At 37.5% G+C, this 20,470-nt stretch overlaps 2 protein-coding genes and 1 long non-coding RNA gene across 3 annotated transcripts in view; all 3 read right to left on the minus strand.

Annotated features, from left to right (window-relative positions):
* Positions 1-15,676, minus strand: part of LOC107716137 (S-adenosyl-L-methionine-dependent tRNA 4-demethylwyosine synthase-like) — a 74,054-nt gene extending 58,378 nt beyond the window's left edge. Inside the window, exons 1-2 of the mRNA XM_016522522.1 lie at positions 15,518-15,676; positions 4,793-4,925 (exon numbers count right to left, since the gene is read on the minus strand). Coding sequence (XP_016378008.1) covers positions 4,793-4,925; positions 15,518-15,676 — 292 coding nt within the window. The remainder of the gene's footprint in view (positions 1-4,792; positions 4,926-15,517) is intronic.
* Positions 15,677-17,409: 1,733 nt separating this feature from the next.
* tmem120ab (transmembrane protein 120Ab) overlaps positions 17,410-20,470 on the minus strand; it is a 14,045-nt gene continuing 10,984 nt past the window's right edge. The window contains exons 10-12 of the mRNA XM_016522626.1: positions 17,849-17,913; positions 17,645-17,713; positions 17,410-17,502 (exon numbers count right to left, since the gene is read on the minus strand). Of these exons, the coding sequence (XP_016378112.1) occupies positions 17,410-17,502; positions 17,645-17,713; positions 17,849-17,913 (227 nt within the window). The remainder of the gene's footprint in view (positions 17,503-17,644; positions 17,714-17,848; positions 17,914-20,470) is intronic.
* LOC107714833 (uncharacterized) lies at positions 19,990-20,462 on the minus strand. Its single transcript, XR_001637038.1, has 3 exons — positions 20,421-20,462; positions 20,217-20,285; positions 19,990-20,074 (listed from the first exon to the last, which is right to left on the minus strand). It is a non-coding gene; the product is annotated as an uncharacterized LOC107714833 (long non-coding RNA).

Below are 20,470 nucleotides of genomic sequence, written 5' to 3' on the forward strand. Positions count from 1 at the left end.
TTGTCAGAGATTGATACTGTGTAAAACTTACTCGGGTTATGGCTTATTGTAGCCTTCCAAAAGGTAATTAGCATTGTTGTTGCGCTACATGTCTCTCTGTGTTGGAAGCCGTAAGGAGGTGGGTGCTATTTTATTTGTGAATCTTTTTCTCTTGTTTTTGCTTAGTTAGGGAGTTAGCGTACATTTCTGTTGTTAATTTTCTTTTGTTTTGTCAGTTTAGACAGTTTTACTCCTTAATTAGTTAGAGGGTCCTCTTGTTTGTTGTTTTGGCCTTTCCCCCTCCTGAAGTCTATTTTGCTTCCTATTTTACTTTGTCATTTGGAAATTTTGGAAATAAAATACTTTATTTTGGAACTTGACGTGTCTGTTGTGCTGGGCAGGGGACTGGTACTCACTCACCCCAACCAAATTTATGTTTACTTTTCTCTGTTACCCCCTTACCCTAGACCCTTACATCTGGGACGTAACAAAACATTTTCTTTGGCGTAAAATGCACAATAAGGCCAGGAGTGTGTGTTCGAGTAAATGGGGTTAATGTTGGGTTATATGCTGAACTACAAACTCGTCAACAAATCCTTTTCAAATGTGTACAAATTGCTAAATACTTGTGACAATATATTATTACTATATTATTTGTGACTCATTAAGATGAGTTCAGTCCATTCTAAATGAGTTTCATCTATCAAGGTTAACCAGACATAAACAAGGCACAGTGCATGGAGAGTCTGCCAGTGACTGGATATGCAGATTTTCCTCACAGTTTAGTTCTCTCAGGACCGTAGGAAGCTGATGGGAACAAAAATTGCCATCACGCTGATGATGAACGGCACCAAAACAGAACTTCACAAGATCAATGACGCACTGCTATGGGATGAATTTAGTTTCGTTACTGCAGGTTTTCATTTCAAGCTGTTATTTATGGTATGCGGTAGGTGACTAAAGAGGAATTTGAAGGCTTAAAAAAAAAAAAAAAACTTTCTCCAGACTCAATCCACTCTGACCAAACACATTTGCCCTCTTTTTCTGCTCTAGCTGCTTTATTTCCTCTGCTGTTATTTAAAGAAAATGACTTCTTTAAGAGGTCTTCAGCTCTTTCCTTCATTCATCTTTAAATCATTGCTAATAATGCCGGAGGGAATCATTTCAGTTTATCATTAAAAGAGCAAAAATAACCGCGCGCGAGAGGAGGTTACCAGTCGGCCCCTCAGGAAAGGAGTGTTATATAATATTACATCAGAATCTTCTCTAGACTGCAGGTGAGATCAGCTAAATTACATTTGTTTGTGTGTTCAGAGTTCACAACTCAACCTGCAAACAAACCACTGGGAGGACACTCCAGTTAGGGTGAATCTTACGAAGAAATGTTTGTAACTCCAAAATAAAATCAAAAATGGTTTATTTATTTATAGTTTAAAACCATGCTAGCTTCCACTGCTATATTCATGGCGTAATGTTAAGAAATTAATGAAATTTGAATGGTCTAAGGCTGTAATATGGAAATAAACACCTATACTCTTATTTTTTTGTTTCTAAATTCTGACTCAAAGTTTATTCTATACATAACTGACAAACACTATAATTATGTATTGAGGATTTATTTCTTTTTTTTTTTGTGTGTAGTTTACTTTTGTATTCGGTGTTGGGGGGTAGTGTGGGAAAATATTTGTTTCTATTCTCCTGTATCTTTATCCTTTTATTATTATAAAAGTTCAATAAATATTAAGCAAAAAAAAAAAACATACTAAAAAATAATTACTTTAAAGGGTTAGTTCACCCAAAAATGAAAATTAGCCCACAAATTACTCACCCTCAAGTCATCCTAGGTGTAAATGAGTTTCTTCTTTCAGACGAATCCAGTTGGAGTTTTATTAAAAATTGTCTTTGATCTTTCAAGCTGTTTAATGCCACTCAGTGGGTGTTGCATGCATCAGTCCAATAAAAAGCGCCCATCCATTAAAAAAAATTTAAAAATAAAAAAAGTGTCTCACACGGCACCGGGGGGTGAACAAAGGCCTCCTGTAGCGAATCGATGCGTTTTTGTATGAAAAATATCCATATTCAAAACGTAATAATCACTTTAATGTAGCTTGCGCCAACAGTTGAACACGGAAGCAGCTCCGGGCGGATGACGTATGAGGTCAGCTTTGCGCATGCGCCGCTCAGAAGTGACGAACGCGGAAGCGCAGGGGAGAGATCAAAACAAAACAACAATCACTTATTAGAAGTACAAAACAAAGATTTGTAAAGAAGAATGTCGGAGGATTTCGATATAAGCCATCTTTAAGACTATTTTTACTAAAAAAAATGAGAATAAATAACTACAAAGAAAAGCTGAATTAAATGTGAAATTGACAAAAAAAATCAGAAATTGTATATTCTTGTAAAACATACTCCAATTACCTTTGTTTTATTTACAACTGTGGAAAATATACTTTTATGTAATATGTAAATATACTAATACAATATGATTCAAGGTCCATCCTCTTCACGTCAGTATTTTAATCATCCTGAGTCCTGACCGGGTTTATTTTACAAGCAGACAGTTCATTATTTATTTTCTTCTGGTAAGAAACGATAAGCCAATAATTATTTTTATGTTCTAGCCGATAACTGATAAATAGCCTGTATTAAAATTATGCAATTTTTTCAAAATAAATTAAAAAACGCTAACTAAAATATAACAATAACTACAATAAATTTTAAAACTGCTAGTGAATTTAGACGCCACAACATAATATGAAAATTGGATATTCATTTTGTGATTTTAAAATGTTACATTTAACAGTGTTATTATATTATTGGTGTTTTTAAAGATTAAACTAAGTGAGAAATACAAGAAATGAGAATCTTATATTGACTGATACCAATCATTAAAAATAAATGTACTGACATAAAACCATCCCTAGTTGAAATTATGTGATGAGAGAGAAATTCAACTAGCAAAAGTTTGACCACAGAATGCGGAGACTGACCAATTAGAATTAAATATAAGCTATAATGAAATTTCGTATTTGTTTCATATGAATTTTGGGTAAAATATAACTTGGACACATTCTAGATCCTGATCCCAGGACAAACATGATAATATTTGCTCAACACACACCTTATAATGCGGAGATCTCTTGGTCTCTATTGATTGTGAGTTTGCTATATCAAGTATGTTAAACTAACAACATCCTCAAAGGTGCTGCCCATGGCCACAAGCACAGTGGACACTGATTGGTAGTACACACAACCTCGGTGTAAATGTGAGAGCGGGCCAGCCTCAGTTGTGCAGGGTGTGTATGTGGCTGGAGGCAGGCTGTGCTAATAAAAGGTGTGGAGTGAGAAACTCAAGGGAACTCCGGCAGCAGGAGAGGAGTAATTGGGCTTTGCTGCATCATTAAGCTCCGTTAGGCACAGTCACACCATCAGAGGCTCCATCAAAAACCTGACGACGAGGGTGAAATTTGTAGAGCACAATAGGAGAAGAGTTGCAGCTCTGCAGCCGGTTCATTAATAATAAACGTAAGATACCGCTTACGGAAAGGAAAAACTGTCAAAAGTGTGAGAAATAACCATTATTGAAAAATAGGTTTACTATAACGCAGGTGACACTCTGCCAGCACTGAGGACCTAATTACCATCAGGGCCTTGGTTTTTTTTGAGAGATGAAAAACACTGAGACGTATTCAATTAAAGCAGCCGGGAAAGCAGGAAACAACTGTCCATCATCAGGGAAATGGGACATAACAGTAATCTGTGAAGGGCTTGTAGCTAGTGCGCTTATTTAAAGCTAGCTGTTGAACTTTGCAAAGCTATTTTAACTTTAAATACAAAGAGATGGAGTTTTACGAGGTTATACTTAAGATTAAGGATCAAAAGTTTGGGGTTGGCAAGATTTTTTTGAAAGAAGCCTCTTTTGCTCAACAAAGGCAGCATTTATTTGATCAAAAATGTATTAATATTGAAGAATATTATTACAATTTGAAATTACTGTTTTCTATTTCAATATATTTTAAAATGTAATTTATTCCTGAGATCAAAGCTGAATTTTCAGCCTCATTACTCCAGTCTTCAGTGTCACATGATGCTTCAGAAATCATTCTAATATGCTGATTCGGTGCACAAGAAACAGGATTTTATTAATAGAAAGTTCAAAGGGACGATTTAGAAAGCTTTTGTATCATTATAAATGACTTTACTGTCTCTTTTGATCAATGTAATGATTTTTTTGATGATTAAAATTACTAATTTCTTAAAAATAAAATAAAAAAAATTTAAACATCAGGAATGCTTTTTTTTTTTTTTTTTTTTTTTTTAGTGTTTTTTTTTTTAGACATTCATGGACATAAAGCTGTCAGTGACCTCCAAGAAAGTTGGTTTAAATCCAAAATAGGAGCAATGAAATTTGAGGCAAACAGTAAAAATCTCAATAAAACTTTCACACCAAAAAAGTTTTGCGAGCTAAAAGCTACAAACAAAAACTTAGGCTAGATGCCAAACGACAAACAGGAATAGGAAATGACGGCACAGCAACTACCCACAACAACATTATAGAGGCGAGTATTGCATGAAAACCACTCACATTTTCATCAGAAACATTAGTTGTAAATATAACAAGAACAGGAAATGTACAAGGACATTCAAATTTAATAAAGTGAAGCAGACCGATCAAAAAAAATTAAAAGAAAATGAAAAATTGTGTGTATGCATTTACGCAGATACCCATTGTACAGCATCTTTCATTTCGGTCACATACATCTTTCTTTGCGTGAGTGAATAACACAGGCAGGTTAAGGCCATGCTGTACCTTGTTTAGTCAGAGCATCTCTCAAGGCTGGAGTGATCATCTCTCTCCGCTCCTCCTCTGACTCGCTCTTCCTCACTCCATTCTGCTTTGACAGCTTCACCCTCTGGGAGTCCTCTTCATCTCCCTCCATCCTCTGCAGCACATACAACCACAAAGAAAAAAAAGACACAAAACCAGTCACGTTAAAAAAAAAACCTCATTCATTCATACAACCTAGTCACAGTTACACAACCTGCCATTGTGCATCAGAGGAACCAACAGAGGCTGAACCTTTAACATATTATTAAAGTACATAACTAAAGTGATCAAATTTACTTTTTTAATCAATTTACTTACTAATGTGCATAACTCAGAGGCATATAATGATTTTACTGTCATACGAAGTAGCCCAGGCGAGTTTTAATCATTGTACAAAACCTTGGAGTCGATTGTTCAGCTGACAACATTGAAAATACATCTCCCCAAAACATTTCCAGTTGGGAAAAACTTACACATGTATAGCCTAATGAACAGACTCTACTTATATCCCTCACAGCTACTTTCTCATAAGAATCAAAGTAAATATTATGCCTAACTTGACTAAAGTCTTGACATAGCACCACACATCTTTCCTTTATTAAAGATGCAATTTTTTAGGAAATGAAAGAGGTTTACTATTTATCAGATATCACATCGCATATTTAAAAACTCCACAGAGCTTAATTTCATATTGAACTGTAATTATGTAATTGATTTCATAAATCAAAGACTTGGAAACAGATACTGCTTTGAAAATAATGGCACTAATGGGATGGTTTAAACAGAAATGACACTTACAGCCATATGGTTCTGAGGAAACACACTGATGAAGGTCTTGGACTACTATCACTGAACTTCAGCACTCAAGCGCTCTTATGCGAACAGACTGCATTAAACTTTATTGCGATTCCAGGCTGCACAGGTTCCAGAATATACAATCTGCTGGAAATCAAGTCTGACTTATAGTTCCTGCTCCTTTTCCTCAAATGTTATTATTCCATATTTCTTTCCATACATATGGCGGCATTGGCAATTTTTTTCCACACTAAAAGGTCAGAGGCAGTCTGGCTTCAGATTCAGACAAAGGGCTGTATTCGGCAGATGAAGGGAATTATCAGGCAAGCTGGATGCCATAGGTCACATTAGATGCTCTACGCAGGATATTCAAAAGGACATGTAAGAAATGTGCAGTATCTACCAAAGAATGAATTACTAAAAAAACAACATATGACAAAGGTTATGTTCTTACCATACCCTAGATTAAATAATAGACTTCAAATGTAAAAAAAAAAGAAAAGGAAAAAAAAAAAAAAAGGACAAAAAAAAAAAACAGACATCACTTAACAAAGTGCATAACAAAACATAACAAAAACACCACACACAAAATCAAGAAAATCACAAAACCCAAACATAAAAACCCCTCGTTTTCAGGCTGATCTAGCTAATCTGCATGCATGCAAACTGGAGTTTATTTAATCTTTCTATCAAAAAATGTCTCTGTAGGGCTTCTATTCCTACAGCTATTTTCTATATTTATTTATCTTTTTTATATTTATTTTCCTACGAGTGGCACATCTCTGCCCCATCATACTGTCTATGCTTTGTTTTGCATTCCAGGACAAAACTTTGAGGTCCCTCAACATCCGGGCTGAGAAACAGGTGCTGAAGCAGTCGCTGTTTCAGTGTTTGTGTTTCTGTGACTTTGTTCATTTGTTCCAGAGTACACAATGTCCCTTGAGCAAAATCCAACAACAAGAGCGGGTGGAAGGCACCAGGTGGGGTTGGACTGGCAAGCGGACATTATGCCCTTTCACAGCGAGACCTGTCGTGGAACTGCCACGCACAACGTAGAGTTGACTAGGCTGCAATCTGTCACCCAAGATTCATCTCGCCGTCTCTGCGCTTTCGTCTCTACTGCAGCGCGGCGGCTCTCCGCACCCCTCCTCCTTCAGACTGACAGAACCGGAGCAGCTATCTTCAGCTGGAAACGCTCCATTTCCCACAAACCACCCATGCAAGTGACAGTGGTGATGCAGGCAGTGGCCATGCAGAGTTCAGGCTGAGCAGCTGACACATTAAGACTGACAGCCAGCTAAAATGACGGCAAGCCTCTCCGGCTGCCGCCCATCCCACACGGGCCGTTGTGGCCGCGGGACAATGCCTGTCCATGAGCTGTTATCTCAATTTCCACCTTGCTAATACTAAGCAGTGAAAACATAGCCTCGATCCACACCTGCACTAAATCTATGCATGACATTAAAGCGTGTGCTCTAAGGTGGTATGGGTTTACATATTATAATTTTAAGACTCAGCGAACTATCAGGATAATGTCTCACATAGGAGCTTAAAAGAAACAGTTCACCTAAAAATTCACAAACTGTCATTATCTACTCACTCTGTTCCAAAACTAAATGCACCTACGCTATGGAACACAAAAAGGAATACTTTCGGGGGAATCTACATATCTTTAACAGTAGTGTGACCATTGTGTGAAGATTCTTTAAAAAATAAATAAATAAATACAATTGTTTTGTTTTACAGAACAAAGAAAGTCGTACAGGTTTGAAATGACATGAGGGTGAAAGATTAATTTTTATTTTTCGTGGTACTCTCGTGAATGGTGGCAGATGGTGACACGGAAGAAGAATTGTTCAAGTTGTTTTCTTTGCACACAAAAAGTAATCTCGTAGCTTCATAAAATTATGGTTGAACCACTGATGTCACATGGACTATTTTAAAGGGGTGGTTGATTGCGATTTTCACTTTTTTAACGTTAGTTAGTGTGTAATGTTGCTGTTTGAGCATAAACAATATCTGTAAAGTTACGAAGCTGAAAGTTCAATGCAAACGGAGATATCGTCTTTTAAAATTCTGGTAGTTTAATGCCTACAAAAACGGCTCGTAGGGACTACAACAAGATACTTCCCGGGTTTGTGACGTCACAAACCCAGATAAACCCCGCCCTCAGTAAAAGGCAGAAAAGGGGGCGAGGCCATGCTGCGCTGCTGTAGAGAAGAGGAAGAGAAAACTAGAGGTGCACGTAAAAATCTATTCATATATGAATCGCGATTCTGTCTTCTAATGATTCTAATGGATTCACAAGTTTCAAAATCAATGTTCTAAAGCAGCGGTTCTTAATACTGTTCCTCGCGTTCCCCTGCTCTGCACACGCTCTGCATCTCTCTCTCGCTCTCAGCTCAGCTCCAACAATGAACTGTTCCATTTATACACTTATTTTCACATAGCTATGAGAAGCGTTATACATGGGCGCGAGTGCAATTGCCATACTGTATTAAAGCTTTAATCAGGATAAAACATATATTAAAAGCTAACATAAGCAGTAGCATTTACAAATAACAGCATATCTAAAAGTATGACACAACAAAAAACATAGGCCTACCATTAAAAGCTGTGTTTGCACAGGTTCTGCACGATCCTCTTCAATAATATCCTCTGCTTCTCAATCGGGCTCAAACTGATAAGCGATATTAACGACGCCGTTGTTTACAATACAACCGGAGCACATGCCGCTGAGGTGAGGGGCGGGACGTTTAGACGCGCATTAGGGGCGGTTTAGCCAATCACAACACATGGGGCCAGCTAACCAATCAGAGCCCATCGCCTATTTCTGAGGGCAGGGCTTCATAAAAACAGGAAAAGATCAGCACTTTTCTCAGAGAAGGGACAGAGCGGTGTGGAATAAAGGTAAATTATGTGAAAAATAATGCGTTTTTTTTTTTTTCAAACTAAGCATTAACACATGTTAGACTGCACCCCATAAACACAATCAAGCCCTTTAAAGGGTTAGTTCACCCCAAAATGAAATTCTGTCATTAATTACTCACCCTCATGTCGTTCCAAACCCGTAAGACCTTTGTTCATCTTCAGAACACAAATTAAGATATTTTGATGGAATCTGAGAGCTCTCAGACCCTGCATAGACAGCAACGCAATTGTAATGTTCCCAGGTCCAGAGACATAGTAAGGACATTGGTAAAACAGACCATGTGACATCAGTGGCTCAACTTCAGTTTTGCGGAGCTACGAGAATACTTTTTGTGTGCCAATACAAATTAATTTGTGCCAATACTTATGAGTACACTAACATATAGATGGTCTTTCAGGGGGGTTTTAAGGGAGCAGTGTGCACATTTTACACCACCAGGCAGTAGCTCCATATGAAACTGCAAAAAAAGGATGATTTCAAAAATGTTTTTGCCATTAGTAGAATAAACCTTCTCTAAACTCACACCAATGGTCAAGACAATGTAACAAACGTAGGGACACTCCAACAATGCAGAAACTGCCACAGAGCCACACATATATCAAAAGAACCTATGAATGGCTTATGCATTGTATCTGCACATCAAGCTGAGATAGGACCAATTATTTTAAATTACACTCATTATCTTTAAGGTCAGAAACACTATCATTATATATCATTATATAGAATCATTATTGAGATCAAAAATAAGAAATGCACATCTATTTATAAATCACAACTAAAGCAGTGCAGATAATAACAGTAATGCAAGGTCAGGTCTGCATCAGTAAAGCCTAGATACAATATGTCTCTGATGCCATCTGGAGCCAAAGCGGAGTAATTCTACATACACAAGACCCAGATCTACACAAACTTGACACTCTGCATTTTACAACAGTTGTCATTATTCCAGTGTGATTAATAAATTATTATACTCCACTAAGAATATGAATTATGCATGCATCTAATAATGTCTATATAATACATATAAATAATATGCTGAGAAATTTAGAATAAACTCTTTCAAAATGTATTCACTCAGAAAAATCGAACAGAGAAGAGCAACTGAAGATGTGAGTGACTTGAGAGATGCAACACGCCAATACAGAATCTAGTGATGGTGTGTTTCTCCTCTATGTTAAAGGTGAGATCTCCTCCTTGCTCCTCCTGACCTGACCTCGGTGAATGTGAAACAAATTCAGAGCCAAACAAACCAGCTTAGCTGGATCAACATAAATGCAACAACAGTGTTTGCTGACATGTTTCTTACGTGTTTGTCATTTTGGTTGGGCGTTGAGATGTGACTCAAACATACAGTAAAAGTCAGGCAGATGACACTTCAGTCAATAAATTAGAAAATAGTTGAAGTGTCTATGTCTTATCACAGCTAATTGTGCAGAAACAAAAATAAGTGGCACACTGTGGCATTAAAAAAATTATTGTTTGTTTGAGAATCACAACCAGCTGAAACCACAACACACTGGCTCAACCAATGGTGCGAGTTTGAGGCGGGACTATCTGATTGGCTGACCAATGGCAGATGGGGCGAGTGTTCAAGCAACCTGTCTGGATATTCTTCTAATCTGTTTGGTGACGTTAATGACACAAATGACACACTTCATCTATAAATCATGGCTGCACATTCATAAAAGGCATGAAATTCATAACACATTTCATTTCTGAAACATGATGGTTCGAGTAAAAGAACGGAGGATGGACATTTTATCCATCCTCATTTGACTGGATCTCAGATGTTTAACTATAATATTACTAGTTATAATTTTAGCCTGGCCACTCAGACATGGTTATGTCAATAGGGGAGAGAAAAAATTATTACATTGATAAAATTATTGGTTTTTAAGAAAATTTTTTTTTGAAATAATGATGAATTTGTCCGATTTTGATTAAATGTCTTTAAATGTAAATATTGGAGATGCCAATCAATTAAAAGTAAAGAGTTTAATCAAATCAATTACACTACCCTTAATAATCAAATTAACTGCATATATCAATATTTGCTGAGAAAAGCGATTAAATGTTTAAATTAAAATAATTAGATTAGCCACTTCCCTACATCTACATCTACATTCACATTCATCAGATGGGGCTGATGTTTAAGCATAAATCAACAAGATGGGATACAGTGATCAGTGTTTTTAAATGAGTTTTCTACGGTGGCCGAGAAGTGCTAAACAAATCACAATTCTGAAAACATCTATCTCCGCCACTGGAGCTGATGATTTACAGCCACTTTTAACTAAATGTAAATAGACACTCCGTATTTTTTATTCCATAGTAAGGGCAATTCATACAATACATTTAAACTGAGCTACTTTAATACCATCTCCGAACTTTCTACCACGACTCTGCTGTTCTTCGGCTGGTTCTTCCTGTATACGTTGATTGACAGATGTCTCGTCCAGTCAGCGGTGAGTAATCCCAAACCAATGGCGCTGTCTCAAACTATACCTACCTCTTCCGGTTTGTCTGATTTGTCATTGTGTTTTCTGACTTGTTAATTTGTTTTCGGATTTGTCGTTGTGTTTTCTGACTTGTTATAATGTTTTCTGAATTGTTGTTGTGTTTTCTGAATTGTTATTTTGTTTTTTAGACTTGCATTTGCGTTTGTAATTTGTTATTTTGTTTTCAGAATTGTGATTTGTTTTGCACTTCTCGGCCACCGTAGTTTTCACATATAATACACTTTAAATGAACCAAACCCAGTTCAGTTAGAGTGAACCAGAAAGGGAACCAGCTACAAGTGACTTTTTATGGCATTCACAATGCAAGTGGACAAAAAGAGCCGAAATTAACCATATATTGTATGATGAAAGATATAGTTCTTTGATCATTTGGGGTGTTCACATATGCATGCTATATTGGCCTTTTATATAGTTATATAGACCTTGTTATATAGACCGCTTTGAGTAGTTCAACTTTGTAAAACGTATCTCAAGATCCCTGCAATCCCCTGTAGCCTCACTGTTTCTGAACACAAATGCTTTTATTTTTGATAACTAATTATACAACATTAAAGGCGCAATAGGTGATTGTCTTCAGAAAAATTTTTTGTTATGCTGGTTGAAAGTCTCTTCACATCCCGATAGCAATCATTAAGTTAAGTGGTCTAAATGTATTAATATGTATTTATATATTCTGTGGAAGGCATAGGACCAAGAAATGTTCCTCCAATCAAAACGCTCGACTTTCCTACCTGCATATCAACATATGTATTTGCATACCTCTGCGCACTCTGTTCGCGCTGATGACGTATCACGTACGCTGTGCAGACAGAGCGAGAATGGCAGCCAAACATCAACAACCTGACCTTCCTTCCTGGTATTTACTAACTGTACTATAAAGTTTTCTCACCGGTGAATGACACATGATGTATTGTAGTAATGTTGTCTCTGGTCGTCTGATCTGTTCGCGTTCGTGTGTTCAGGGGGTGTGGCTTTGGACGGTGATTTGTAGGGAGGGAGGGACGTTCGCTTTCAGTGCTATCAGGCTAAAGTTTCCAAGATCTCCTACTGCACCTTTAATGCATCAAACTGCCAGCCTTTGTAAATAAATCAATAATGCTATTAAATCCATCATGTTTTTTCAAAACCCCATTTGCTCTCTCCTGTAATTATCTGCCAGCTGAAACACATTCAACACATTCATGATATCATTTGATCTGCGTATCGGTTGACACAATCAACTGATTGCTTGAGCTGCAAACCATGCAAACCACAACATCTTCTGAAGCGGTTTAAACACGCATCCAATCCTGAAGGCATCCATAAAGGGCCCTTACTGGATTAAAGGGGGCTGGGATCCTCTCTGGTGCGAATAGGATGCGAGAGAGTGCGTATGCGTGTGTATAGGGAGATTTGTCTGTGCTTCTGTCTCATGAATCACTCCTGCGCACACAGGCCTGTAGAGTGGGCGTCAGTGATCACAGTTCACGGTTACGTAAGTCCTCCCAGCGCCTGCTGGAGCTGCTGTAGCAAACCATCTGCCACTCAGTCTCCTTCAATGGAGCCACTGCCGGTGTGTCTCCAGCACTCTGTCCTTTTAAAGGAATAGTTTGCCCAACTCTGTCATATTTACTCACCCTCGTGTCAGTACAAATCCATTCGCTGTCATTTCTTCTGTTTTCATGCCACACAATGACAACTCAGAGATCACCTCACGCTCTAAAATAGCAAAATGGCCCATACCATGCATATGCTACATTCCAAGTCCTAGCTTTGTGCAAGGACAAGATCACATTTAAAGGGATAGTTTAACCACAAATTAAAATTCTGTCATTATTTACTCACACTCATGTTATTCCAAACCTATAAGACTTTAAGACTTACGGTTTTGGAACAACAGGAGGGTGAGTAAATGATGACAACTTTCCTTTTTGAGTGCTCTATCCCTTTAAGTTGTTTTCCCTTGTGATCTTTTCCTTTGCCAAAGCTTATGTCTAGATTCAAAAATACTGTGTTGACACTAAAGGGATAGATCACCCCAAAATTTAAATTCTGTCATCATTTACACACTCTCATGTCGTTCCAGAGTCGCAAGAGTTTCTTTCTTCTGCTAAACTCAGAAGATGATAATATGAAGAAAGTGGATAACCAAACAGTTGGCGGTAACCACTGACTTCCATAGTATGTTTATATATTAAATATATTTATATATAATATAAATTATATGAATATAAATATATACATGTAAACATTTTCTAAATATATACTGTATGATATACATAATAAATATACACAGTACACACACATATATTATGTGCACAAAAACATTTATTTTTGATGCGATTAATTGCGATTAATCGTTGCTCAGCACTAGTTATTTCCATTGAAACTTTTATTCCATTTATTTCAATATATTTGCAATTGCATTTAGTGCATTTAAAATACAATAATTTTAAATGTAATATTGAATATCACACTATAGTTAAAATTGTAATCAAGTGCTTTAGTAAGTTAGTCAACACAAAAATCAGTGTATTTATTTAAAGGTGCAATAGGTGATTGTCTTCAGAAACATTTTTTGTTATGCTGGTTGAAAGTCTCTTCACATCCCGATAGCAATCATTAAGTTAAGTGGTCTAAATGTATTAATATGTATTTATATATTCTGTGGAAGGCATAGGACCAAGAAATGTTCCTCCAATCAAAACGCTCGACTTTCCTACCTGCATATCAACATATGTATTTGCATACCTCTGCGCACTCTGTTCGCGCTGATGACGTATCACGTACGCTGTGCAGACAGAGCGAGAATGGCAGCCAAACATCAACAACCTGACCTTCCTTCCTGGTATTTACTAACTGTACTATAAAGTTTTCTCACCGGTGAATGACACATGATGTATTGTAGTAATGTTGTCTCTGGTCGTCTGATCTGTTCGCGTTCGTGTGTTCAGGGGGTGTGGCTTTGGACGGTGATTTGTAGGGAGGGAGGGACGTTCGCTTTCAGTGCTATCAGGCTAAAGTTTCCAAGATCTCCTACTGCACCTTTAATGCATCAAACTGCCAGCCTTTGTAAATAAATCAATAATGCTATTAAATCCATCATGTTTTTTCAAAACCCCATTTGCTCTCTCCTGTAATTATCTGCCAGCTGAAACACATTCATAGCTTATGGGATATCATTTGATCTGCGTATCGGTTGACACAATCAACTGATTGCTTGAGCTGCAAACCACATTTCTAAAAACATCTTCTGAAGCGGTTTAAACACGCATCCAATCCTGAAGGCATCCATAAAGGGCCCTTACTGGATTAAAGGGGGCTGGGATCCTCTCTGGTGCGAATAGGATGCGAGAGAGTGCGTATGCGTGTGTATAGGGAGATTTGTCTGTGCTTCTGTCTCATGAATCACTCCTGCGCACACAGGCCTGTAGAGTGGGCGTCAGTGATCACAGTTCACGGTTACGTAAGTCCTCCCAGCGCCTGCTGGAGCTGCTGTAGCAAACCATCTGCCACTCAGTCTCCTTCAATGGAGCCACTGCCGGTGTGTCTCCAGCACTCTGTCCTTTTAAAGGAATAGTTTGCCCAACTCTGTCATATTTACTCACCCTCGTGTCAGTACAAATCCATTCGCTGTCATTTCTTCTGTTTTCATGCCACACAATGACAACTCAGAGATCACCTCACGCTCTAAAATAGCAAAATGGCCCATACCATGCATATGCTACATTCCAAGTCCTAGCTTTGTGCAAGGACAAGATCACATTTAAAGGGATAGTTTAACCACAAATTAAAATTCTGTCATTATTTACTCACACTCATGTTATTCCAAACCTATAAGACTTTAAGACTTACGGTTTTGGAACAACAGGAGGGTGAGTAAATGATGACAACTTTCCTTTTTGAGTGCTCTATCCCTTTAAGTTGTTTTCCCTTGTGATCTTTTCCTTTGCCAAAGCTTATGTCTAGATTCAAAAATACTGTGTTGACACTAAAGGGATAGATCACCCCAAAATTTAAATTCTGTCATCATTTACACACTCTCATGTCGTTCCAGAGTCGCAAGAGTTTCTTTCTTCTGCTAAACTCAGAAGATGATAATATGAAGAAAGTGGATAACCAAACAGTTGGCGGTAACCACTGACTTCCATAGTATTTATTCCGTACTATGGGAGTCAACGGTTATCTTCTTTTGTAGTCAGCAGAAGGAGGAAACTCATATGGGTTTGGAACAACATGAAGGTAATGTAAACAATGACAGAATTTAAATTTTTGGGTGAACTATCGCTTTAATTGTTGTTGTATGGAAAAGAGCTGCCAAAAGATTCTTCAAAGTTTCTACTTTGTGTTCCACAGAAAAAAAACAGTATACAGGTTTAGAGTGTGAGGTAAATAACTATCCATTTAAATCCCCACTAAATAGGTTCTGAAAGAGCACAAACTGTAAGTTAACACAGTGGAGCTGCATGGTTTTGTTTTTACCTTGGCTTTCTTCATACGATTCATCACATTCCCAAGGTCCTCCATGTCGATGACGGAGCCACGCGACTTCTCTTCCTCAGCGGAGGACTCTGCATCACTGCTGGACTCCATCAGCTCCTCCTGAAATCCAAACAGAGCTGTAAGCTTTGGGGGGCACATCTACATTATACCCAACCCATGAAAACATCTATGTGGAGAAAGAACCGGAGAAATGTTTTCCATTCAGATATTTCAGCAGTTATTATGCATGTCCCATACTTTTGTCAACTGAACCAGAGATGGCAATCATTTGTGATTTAATGATTCTTTTGAGTCAGTTCTTTCTTTCCATTGAATTGGCTAACGGGTTTGCAAAACTCTCTGAAATAATTCACATTTGTACGGACCACTCTCTCACATGATCATCCGAAGCAATTTCTCATTCACTAAAGCCAAGAGTATCAAGACACTTAAGACAACAGAGAGCAAAGAGCATGTGATGAAGTAGATAATCTACTTCAATTGAAACAAACATCCACTTTTTCAGACAGTACAGCGTTATGCTGTATCATGTCAATATGAAGCTATTCAAACCAAGTGGTGTTGTGCTCTCTCACTCTGCTTTTCAATTGTTGGATTTGGTTGGATCAAAAGTGGGATGTAATATACTATACCATACTACTAGGTGTATATAGGTTAGCAAGGGTGCTCTGGGTGGTGGTTTACTGTGGTCTCTAGATATGGCTCAGCTCCCACCTTCTGTGGATTTGTGGGAAAATTGCAAGTTTGATTGCTTAGAGAGAAGGGATGTGCACCACGACTAATTTCATAAATATTTAAATAGAACTTTATTGACTAATGTATCTGTTTTTATCTCTAAAGTATCTGACTAATTGACTAGTCTAACATACACCCATTAGACTAAGATCTATTTGAAATCGCTTCATAATCTATGAATCAAAGAGTCAAATTCCATATTGAATGCAGCTGCAATATTACATATACATGCAACAAAATCACAAAAAAGCTTGCCATGTACCGGCAACTATACATTTGAAGTATATTCTATTCGATAGGATACTGATATAGGATCTATTATTGTCAAGTAAGTTTTTCATTGACAATGTTTCCTCTTTAAACCACTATAAAATTTTATACCAGTACTGTCACTCATAACTGGCAGTATGACAAGTCTGTAAGTAAGCTTAATTGTTATATAGTAGTTTGACATTCAGAAAACTCTTCTGTTTTAAGAGTTTTTAAGTCAAAGCACTCCCTCATTTTGCCTGTCTTCCATGTGGACATTCATCTGAGAAACACAGAGAAAACGAAAGGTCTGAGGTATCCCAGATATTGATATTATCTATTATTTTTAAAATGTAACATTAACACGACAGTTATTTAAAGGTCTTAAAGCCTTTATAAAAAATATAAAGCGTAACATAAATGTGCAACATGTAAATAATAATAATAATGTAAACGCAGTGTTTCCCATACATCGATTTATTTGTGGCGGCCCACGCCACCCACCACAATATCAAAACTGACTGCCACAAATAGATTTTCCAAAAGGCTTTGACTTCGTTGGATAAACATGAGCACTGCACGTTTCAAAATTGAAACCCAGTGCAGGTGGTTTTTATATCACTGTATTTCAAAATTTTGGATGTCATTTTCATTTCATCTTGTCTGTAATGTCTGATAAAGCAGCGTTTGTGAGCGGAGCTGCTTTGTGTACAGCCGTTACCGGGGAAACCTCTATTTCTCCCGCTCTAAGCGCCTCCTGCTGGCAGAGAATTAATTTGCATATATATGCCACCACAAATAGAGTGTCTGTGGGAAACACTGCGGCAAGTTTTTCCCAGCGTCTACTAGTAGCATATCATTTAGCCTAGTCGACTAGTCTTCTTTTTTCACAAAACAGGTGCTGGTTCCAGGACGACTGCAAGTGTAGTGAAAAAGTTTCCCGCAAACAGAACCAGAAAGCAGTAGCCACACATGGACACCTGCAAAAAAAAAATGAGGTCAAGAGGTTATTGCAACTTCAAGATCGCTGTCTTAATTTATTCATAATCTTTAGCTAAGTGAGTGGATTTAACTTATTATTTCATTATGATGTTGTGGAAAGGTCTACAAAGCAACACTGACCTGCCATTCTTTACTTTCAGGCATCTGTGCCATTCTGAAGAGAGAAATACTGTTCCATAGCTGCCAGAACTGAACCAAGATATACAGTAAATGATTTCTTTCATAAGGCAATGCATATGCTGTTCCATTTTCAAAGTTTTATTCTTTATATATGACAAATTATGCTTTGATTTTATATATTCTATAGGATAGACAAACACTTACATGGCCCAAGAAGAGAAAGGGGAGAAGAAATGTCAGTCCCCGCCACATCCACGACTGAAAGCCCTCTGTGGAAACAAAAAGCTATTTGATAAAAAGTTTTACACTGTCAGATTTCCTTTATACTGTAAACCCAGAAATGCTTACCAACAGTCAAATCCAAGTTGTGTCTTTCTCCCAGTGCTTTTAGCCTGTAGAGACACCCACTTTGATAGTAGTACTGAAGATACTGCACAAAGCCTGTGAGAGAAGGTGATACGTTTGCCTTCAGAATCGCTCAATATTGCGGTGTTGGTATTTTTCCCACAACAGATGTTTTACAAGGTGGTGTCTCCATGAAGAGTTTGTAACTTACTTTGATACAAACAATAGACCAGAAATTGGTTCCTGAAAGACTGGTATTTTTCACCATCTGGCCTGCATATACAACAGAAGTGTTGTTTGAGGACAATTCACTGATTCAAAACAACTGTATTGTTTTAATGCTGATCAGGGTTACTTTAGTATCACTGAGATATAGCGCCTCCTGCTGGCAGAGAATTAATTTGCATATATATGCCACCACAAATAGAGTGTCTGTGGGAAACACTGCGGCAAGTTTTTCCCAGCGTCTACTAGTAGCATATCATTTAGCCTAGTCGACTAGTCTTCTTTTTTCACAAAACAGGTGCTGGTTCCAGAGTCAGGCCCCATGAGAAACTGAGCACTTTCACTGTCGAAAATATGGTTCGGTCACATAAATGTATCTTATGAAGGCTTATATACTGTAGATGCTAAATGAAATTATTCAGGATGTTAAAATATACTAGCCAACATTTGAAGTGGATCAAAACCTTTCATCCAAGTTGTCCTAAAACCTAAAACCAAAATGCATTCTTGTCTTAGGACAACTTTAATGAACTTTTATTATCCACTTCAAATGTTGACTACCCCAAATGTTGATTGTTCTAATCTTTCGTGACTACCTCCGTCTAAAATAAAATATTAACAAATATCATGTATGAATTGACAGCTAAGGATTTTATTACTTAGAACCTCTGACACTTGAATAAAAAAAAGCTGAATTAAATTACTTTGGATATTAAAATGCATTTTTTGATAGACTTCTAAAAGACAGCGATATGCTATGTTTATTTGTGTGCAAGTTAGACATTAGCAGTCATTTGTTTCGTTTGGCTCTCTAGCAAGTTCTGAAAGCGTTCGAGTTCAAATCCAGAGCTAGTTCAGTGTGAAAGGGGGAAAAGTTTTGATTTCATGTGCCTTTCAGGTTATTAAACGTTATTATTTAAACCACTCAAAGGAGCTTAACTTCATTGGAACGATGTTCCCTATAAGTGTTTGAGTAAAGAATATGAGAGGGACATCATTTCCTCCGAAGTCAGTAATGTCACCCCCGCTGTTCAGATCCCATTTACATGAGTGGCAGCGCTCAGCATCCACAGCCACTTATCTATGTTCTTACTGACCTGGATACAGAAAATATATTTAGCGTAAGATTCAACACAGTCCCATCAAAAATGGAGTGAAAAATGAAGGTGTGTCTCACAGTGTTGTAATGGCCGACATAAACAGAGTTCCCCAGCCCAAAGACGGCATATCTCATTCCCTTCAGGAAGGTTTTCCCATATCGAAAGTCCGTGGAGGCTTCCTCGAGCCATTTACAGAACCATTCGGCGCTCTCAGTGGGCTGCCCGTCTGTGTATGTGGCCACCAGGAACACACAGATCATCTTGCTTGTGCACTAGAGAACAAATTATATGTGAGCATTAAGAAATATTTAACATGGTACTCATGGAAGCAGCTCTCTACTAAGAGCACTAAACGTGTGAAACGTCTGGATCTTTTTTCAATAAAATCAAAAGAAAAAAAACTAACTTTTGATTTTGCGGTATTATATGATCCAGACGTTTATTGACCGTTTGTGTTATTCACCCAAACTGTTATTAATATTTAAAACTACTAACAAAATGCATTCTGCATGTTTTCTGAAGGATAATAAAAAAAAATAAAGATGGATTATTGTGTAAGACCCATTATTAACATAAATCTGCATGTTTTGTACAAAAATGTCTGTTGTCTTCTTTGGCATTTCTACATGAAAGCTCTTTTTTTTTAAAATCACAGACTCTTGGTCTTTTGCTGGTTTTTGCGCTTGTGACGGACGACTGCAAGTGTAGTGAAAAAGTTTCCCGCAAACAGAACCAGAAAGCAGTAGCCACACATGGACACCTGCAAAAAAAAAATGAGGTCAAGAGGTTATTGCAACTTCAAGATCGCTGTCTTAATTTATTCATAATCTTTAGCTAAGTGAGTGGATTTAACTTATTATTTCATTATGATGTTGTGGAAAGGTCTACAAAGCAACACTGACCTGCCATTCTTTACTTTCAGGCATCTGTGCCATTCTGAAGAGAGAAATACTGTTCCATAGCTGCCAGAACTGAACCAAGATATACAGTAAATGATTTCTTTCATAAGGCAATGCATATGCTGTTCCATTTTCAAAGTTTTATTCTTTATATATGACAAATTATGCTTTGATTTTATATATTCTATAGGATAGACAAACACTTACATGGCCCAAGAAGAGAAAGGGGAGAAGAAATGTCAATCCCCGCCACATCC

Source organism: Sinocyclocheilus rhinocerous, unplaced genomic scaffold (assembly GCF_001515625.1).
Source record: "Sinocyclocheilus rhinocerous isolate Xijiao unplaced genomic scaffold, SAMN03320098_v1.1 scaffold821, whole genome shotgun sequence".
Classification (NCBI taxonomy): domain Eukaryota; kingdom Metazoa; phylum Chordata; class Actinopteri; order Cypriniformes; family Cyprinidae; genus Sinocyclocheilus; species Sinocyclocheilus rhinocerous.